This window comes from Corvus moneduloides, chromosome 18 (genome assembly GCF_009650955.1).
Source record: "Corvus moneduloides isolate bCorMon1 chromosome 18, bCorMon1.pri, whole genome shotgun sequence".
Lineage (NCBI taxonomy): Eukaryota > Metazoa > Chordata > Aves > Passeriformes > Corvidae > Corvus > Corvus moneduloides.
This window is the reverse complement of record NC_045493.1, coordinates 9,211,554-9,217,553: the sequence shown is the minus strand read 5'-3', so window position 1 is coordinate 9,217,553 and position 6,000 is coordinate 9,211,554. Positions and strand designations below refer to the sequence as shown.

Genomic DNA, 6,000 nt, shown 5'->3' with positions numbered 1-6,000 from the left:
ACATTAACTAAAAATTTTGTTCGCAAAAATTTTTTATAATTAAAGTTGTTGTGTCTAGTCAGTTGGTTAAGTTGCTTTGCTTCGATGCTGGTTTACTTGGATGAATTATGTTTCCAAACCTTAAATATCAAGAGGCAAAGCCACAGTTGCACGACATTTTTTTCTTACTAAAAATATCCACTGACTTCTCTTTTTGGTCTTTAATTAAGCCAACAAGCTACAATGGTTTGTTACTTTAATTTAGAATAATTGACGATAATGACGAAAGCATCATTTTCATAAATATTAAAAAAAAAAAAAAAAAAAAGTTGTCCATTACAACTTTCTGTTATAACTGCAACGGCAAAGTTTGCCTGCGTGAAGATGCAGGGCTGTGGGAGATAGCTGTAAGGCATCTCCTGATGTCAGGGATGTCAGAGACATCTCCAGCCCAGCTCCGGCTCCGCAGGCGCCCCGGACGCGCCCTGCAGCCCCGGGCGGGCCTCGGGGGACACCTGCTGGTGGCCGTGCCGCAGTGCAGCCGGCCCCTCCCCGGCCAGCCTCCGGCCGCCCCTTGGACCGGCGTGAGGAGCTGCTGGTGCTCCTTCAGAGTGAAAACTCGTCAAGCACTCGGGTGTGTCCGAGTAATGCTTTAAGTCAGTCCTAAAACAGAATTGCTGTGCAATTCTGTCTCAGAGAAAAAGGGCAGGCATGTACATGTCCTTGAATTTACTGGAAAAAGGACAGCACTTGTTCCTATTGCTTATTAAGAGGTACACCAATATCATTTACTTATGAAATAAGCTCTGCAGAGCACGGTGTTAAAACATGTAGGGAATGTGGGCAGTCGTCCGAGTTATCAGTTCCTGAAAACACCTGGACAGGCATATGTGGGTATGTGAATGAGACAACCAACTCTCCTTATCCTTCCTGTAGACAGCTGCTCTGAGGAGATTGTTTTGGGCTTTTTCTATAATGTTCATCACAGTATTATGTGCGTACTTCACTAACTTTGTTTTCTCTTGAGCAGAGGGAGAAGGGTTCTATAATAGCCATTTCTTTGCAAGGGGAATGAGATGTAGGAAGTTCAGTGTCAAAAGCATCCTCTAGTGTTGATTGCCTGCTTCTGAGATAGAATTACAGAATTGTTTATGTTGGAAAAGATCTGTAAGACAATTGACTCCAACCATTCCCCCAGCATTGCTAAACCACTAAACCATGTCCCGAAGTGCCACATTCACACATCTTTTAAATCCCCCAGGGGATGGTGACTCCACCTCTATCCATGGCAGCCTGTTACAATGCTTGACAACCCTTTCCCTGCAGAAATTCTCTCTAATATCCAATCTAAGCCTCCCCTGGTGAAACCTGAGGTTTTTTCCTCTGGTTCTGTCACTTGTTAACTTGAAAGAAGAGACTGAGTGCCTAGAGAATGCTTTCTCAGACCATTTGGCATTGCACATAATTTAGTTAGGCTCAAATCACAGCTCTCACTGTCCTCAGCTGTAGTTATAAATGCTCGAGACTTCTGTATTCAGACCCTGGGCCTCAGTTTGTTATTCAGGGGGAAAAAAAAGAAAACATATCTGAAGTATTATGGCATAACTGAATTGTGAACTGTATGCTGCCAGCTGGGCAGGATGCCAATTAGAAATATTTGATGCTTTAATGATAGACAGTCCATTCTCTTCCTGTAACTTCCTGCTTGGATTTCTGCCCAAGTCGAGGGAACTTGGTGACCTGAGACCTAGTGCCTCATGTCGCTCTCAGTATTTGACTGTGAGGCTGCTTCAAGGCAATTTTGTTGTGTTTGTAGTCCAAGTGGAGTGGATCAGATCTTCAGCAACTCTTATTTTAGGTGTAGGATGCTGTCCACTTGGTATATAGAGCCCCATTTACATATTTTTCCATAGGTAGTTTCCAGACAGTTTAAGCTGTTCCTATGTTGATTGTGATGTAGGAGACCATGTGTTGACTAAGCATCAGCCATTTGTCTCATAGGTGAAGGAAAATCAAGTAGAGGTAGTTTGCACTAAGGGATTAAAATGCTTCTGTTTAGGACACTAGATGCCATGCATTTCTGAAATCATACTGAAACATACCTAAAATCTAAAATTTCCACATGTTAACCACATCTAAGTTTGCATAGTGCACCACAGTGATGTCCCTTCCAGCTCCCTTTCTAAGCATGCAATAGTTTTGTGGCCTTTGCTCCACTGTACCATAGTCTTAGGTGGGTATTTTGTGTCTTACTGTAAGAGCCCAGAGTGTATGGTCCTGTGATCCCTTCTTGACCCTTTGCCACTGAAGAAATCTTCCATGATTTGATACGCTAACATTGCTCACTGTGTCATGCTCAGGATACCACTACCTGGTCTTCCCCTATAACAAAGTATATTTAAGAAAAGATCTGGCCATTTGTAGACTATGGTACTATTTCTTGTCAGTGAGTTAGGGCTGGGCTTTGTTTCCAAACATTGTGTTTCATAGCCAACAAGGGATCTTGGATCAGTTTGTCTCAATCCTCCTTGTCACTGGGTTATACTTTTAGGCTGCGTAACATCATGTATGTATTAATGAGTTCCATGACTTGGCTGTACATACTTCTGACGGGAAAATGTGTAATTGGCTGACATCCAGTACTTCTGCGAGACTGAAACAAAAATCATTACCAACACATTTTCCCCCCATCATTGATGGAGGTTTTGTAGACTTGCACTTACACCCAAGCCAAAGAGCCCAGGTAACTCAGCCTTCCCTAACTGAATTTCAGGAGACTGGAATCAGGGGGCCGATTAGCCAGTCCTGCCCTAGACACAAACGAGGATCTCGCTGGCTGCCGGCTGCAAATAGTTGGCACATCCGTCCCTCGGCGCAGCGGTGCCTCTCCAGAGGATAGGTGCCCGTGGTACGTGTGTTGACAGAGCACTGCTCCGCCCGCCGGGGCACGTCCACCCGGTCTGTGCCACCGGCGGGGCTGCACCGCGCAGCCACCGCACTCGGGATCCGTCCCTAACCCACCCGAGCATGGCCGGCGGCCCCGAGCCGCGGTAGTGCCGAGAAGCGGCCCGGCCGACCCGCTACAGACCCCGGCCCGCAGCCCGCGGCTGGGCAACGCGGGAGCCCCGGCACCGGCGGGCAGCAGCCTGGCGGACGCGGGCCCGGGCGCTTGCCACAGGTCGCCGGGGCTGCCCTTCGCCTCCCGGCCCTGCAGGCCCGGCCGCGTGGGAAGCTGATCCCGGCAGGGCCTTCCCGAGTGCCGCTCGCTCTCAGACCCGTGCGGGGCCGGGTGGGTCCGGGCCGGACCGCCGGCAGCCACGGGAACCGCTCGGCTCGGCCGGGCCCGGCGGGGCTGCGGGTGGTGTGTGCACGGCGGGAGGGACTGAGCGGGTCAGCGCGGCGCGGAGGGCGGGGATAACCCCGTGGTGGCCGTCACGTGGAGCAGATGAAAGGGAAGCGGCTTGGCAGGGCGGAGAGGAGCCGGGGCGAGGGAAGGGGAGCGCGGCAGCGAGGAGCGGGGCGCAGCGCGGCGGGAGGGCCGCTGCCATGGGACGCTGACCGGCCCGGGACCCCGGCCCCGGAGCTGGAGCCGCTCGGGAGAGATGCGCGGCGGCGGGGCGCCGCTTCCTCCCGCCGCGCGATGAGGGGCTGCGGGGCCGGCGCGGGGCTGCCCGTGCCGCCGCTGCCGCCGCCTCTGTTGCTGCTCGGGGTGCTGCTGGCCGCGGCGCCGGGCGCGGCGCTGGGCAAGGAGACGGCGTTTGTGGAGGTGGTGCTCTTCGAGTCCAGCCCCAGCGGCGACTACACCACCTACACCACGGGGCTGCAGGGCCGCTTCTCCCGCGCGGGGGCCACGCTGAGCGCCGAAGGCGAGATCGTGCAGGTGAGCGCGGCCGGGGGGCGCCGCCTGCCCCAAGATGGCTCCGCGGGCCCGGCACCTGCGGCACAAAGCGGGGCCGGGCCCCGCCGCCCCACGTGCGCCGCGCGGCCCGGGGACGCGGTGACAGATGCGCGCCCGCGCACAAAGGCCCAGCGCCGGCCTCACCTCGCCGGGCCGCCTCGTTTTGACAGCCGGGCGCGCGGCGCGGTCTCTGCGCGGCGGCAGCGGGCGGAGCCGAGGGCCGCCTCACACGCGCGGCGGGCTCCGCTCCGCTCCGCTCTGCTCGCCCCTCCGCTGGGCGCGGGGCCGGCGGGCGGGCGGGCGGAGGCGGGGCCCCGCCGGGCGGCCCCTGCCGGTCCCGGAGCTGCCGGCGGTGCGCGGCCGGAGCTGTGCGGGGCTGCTCCGCTTTGGGGGCGGCCGGGCCCGCACTGAAAGTGCCGCGGCAGCAGTGGGTGCTGCGCCCTCGGGCTGTGCCGGTCGCTGCCCGCTCCGCGCCCGGCGGCGCACGGAGCTGCGCGGAGCTGGACCCGATAGTGCTGCGCTTGGGGCTCCCCCGGAGCCGGGCTTCCACCGCGTCACATTTCGTACAGAGCTATGCTTGACTTTCTCACCAGAGTAATGGTTCTTGTCTTTGACCGAACGCTACTATCCTTTACTCTTATTGGAACTCTTGAAGTGCTCATCTAATTCCTTTGTAGTCGCTTGTAATTGCCGTCTTTATTTTTTTCCCCCCTTTGGCTAAGTAAAGAAAAATTACTTGAATGATGTTCTAGTAAGTTTGACTGTTAAGCAAGTGCCAATAGCAATCTTTATTTCTCTTTAACAGCTGTGGGGTTTGTTTGCATTCCATATATGTACACATACACACACACACACAAATATACATATAAAATTTAAAAGAAACTAAGCAAGTAAGTTCTAAAAACAACTGTTAAAGCTCTACAAACACAAATACATTACTATCAAAATAACTTTTTTTTTTTACAGTAGAGAATACTGATCATGAATGCTTAATATTTCACAACAGTTTCAGCTGGGAGGATTTCTTATAAAAGTTCTTTTGAAGGTAGAAGAGTTGTGAGGACAAATTGCTGATGTAAGGTAATTTTTCAGAGAAAAGAGGGATGGACCAATGAAGTTATAATTATGACATTTAGAAGAGGTGGTGCTAGTAGGGGCTGGAACAGACATGGACATCTTTTAACCTTCTAGTGCTTTTTCGTTTTAAGACTTAATAGTGTCTTTGGGGCCAGCAGGAGACTTTAAAGGTTCCTTTTGTGTCAGGTGTTAGTATTAAAAACAGAATATAGGCCATTTACTGAGGTCATACTTTCTTGGTGACTGTAAGTAAAAGCGGAGAAAAAATAAACTGTTCTGTTAAGACTCAGATTTGCACAACTTGAAACAAGTTGTATTAAACAGACTTTTTCGGCCTTATTGTTTGTAACATCACCTGTCTGCTTCCTCTTTGTGCCTGAACAGACAGCACCCCAGATAGCAAAGACTACAGTGAGAACCACATGATGTGGCAAATCTGTTACAGTCATTTGTCACTCAAAAATTGATTTGCTTATTCGTCTGGATGCATGCTAGATAACATACATCATGGACAGGTTTGGGGTTGTTTTTTTTTTTTTTATTTCATGAGCTGTGTGCTGCTCTTTTTTTCAAAGGAGAGAACCTGGCAGGTACTGTTCCAGAGCATCTAGACTGAATGCTATCAGTTGTGTTTTCACTGTCAAGGTTTTAGATTGCATATAACATCCCTTGTCAGTGCCCTGCTTCCTCTATCTCATCCTGAAAGTGAGTTTATCAGAGCCAAAATTGATAAAGATTTTCACAGCATTGTCTTGCCTCCCTTTTTTCAGCTAGGCTGTGTTTTTGTAGAACATTATGAATCTGCTGTTCTGGATCATTGTTTAAAGTTCACTGTGAGGCTTAGAAAAGTCTCATTAAGCTGTTGCCACTCAGAACCTGTTCAGCAGCAGCTAGTTGTACATCAGTCACAGTACATGTTGGCCCCAGCCCCTTTGTCAGTGCACACAGCTCTTTCAAGAATAAGATGCATTTTTCTTTAAAATGAAATATTAGAAATTCTTGAAAATCAGGCACACATTAAAGAATGGATCAAAGGAATTGTGGTT

The 6,000-nt window shown here is 51.0% G+C and overlaps 1 protein-coding gene across 3 annotated transcripts in view; it reads left to right on the top strand.

Annotated features, from left to right (window-relative positions):
• The first annotated feature begins 3,442 nt into the window (after positions 1-3,442).
• Positions 3,443-6,000, top strand: part of ZNRF3 (zinc and ring finger 3) — a 69,590-nt gene continuing 67,032 nt past the window's right edge. For all 3 annotated transcript variants that reach the window (XM_032128278.1, XM_032128279.1, XM_032128277.1), the window contains exon 1: positions 3,443-3,859. In XM_032128278.1, coding sequence (XP_031984169.1) covers positions 3,620-3,859 — 240 coding nt within the window. In that variant the 5' untranslated portion in view covers positions 3,443-3,619. The remainder of the gene's footprint in view (positions 3,860-6,000) is intronic.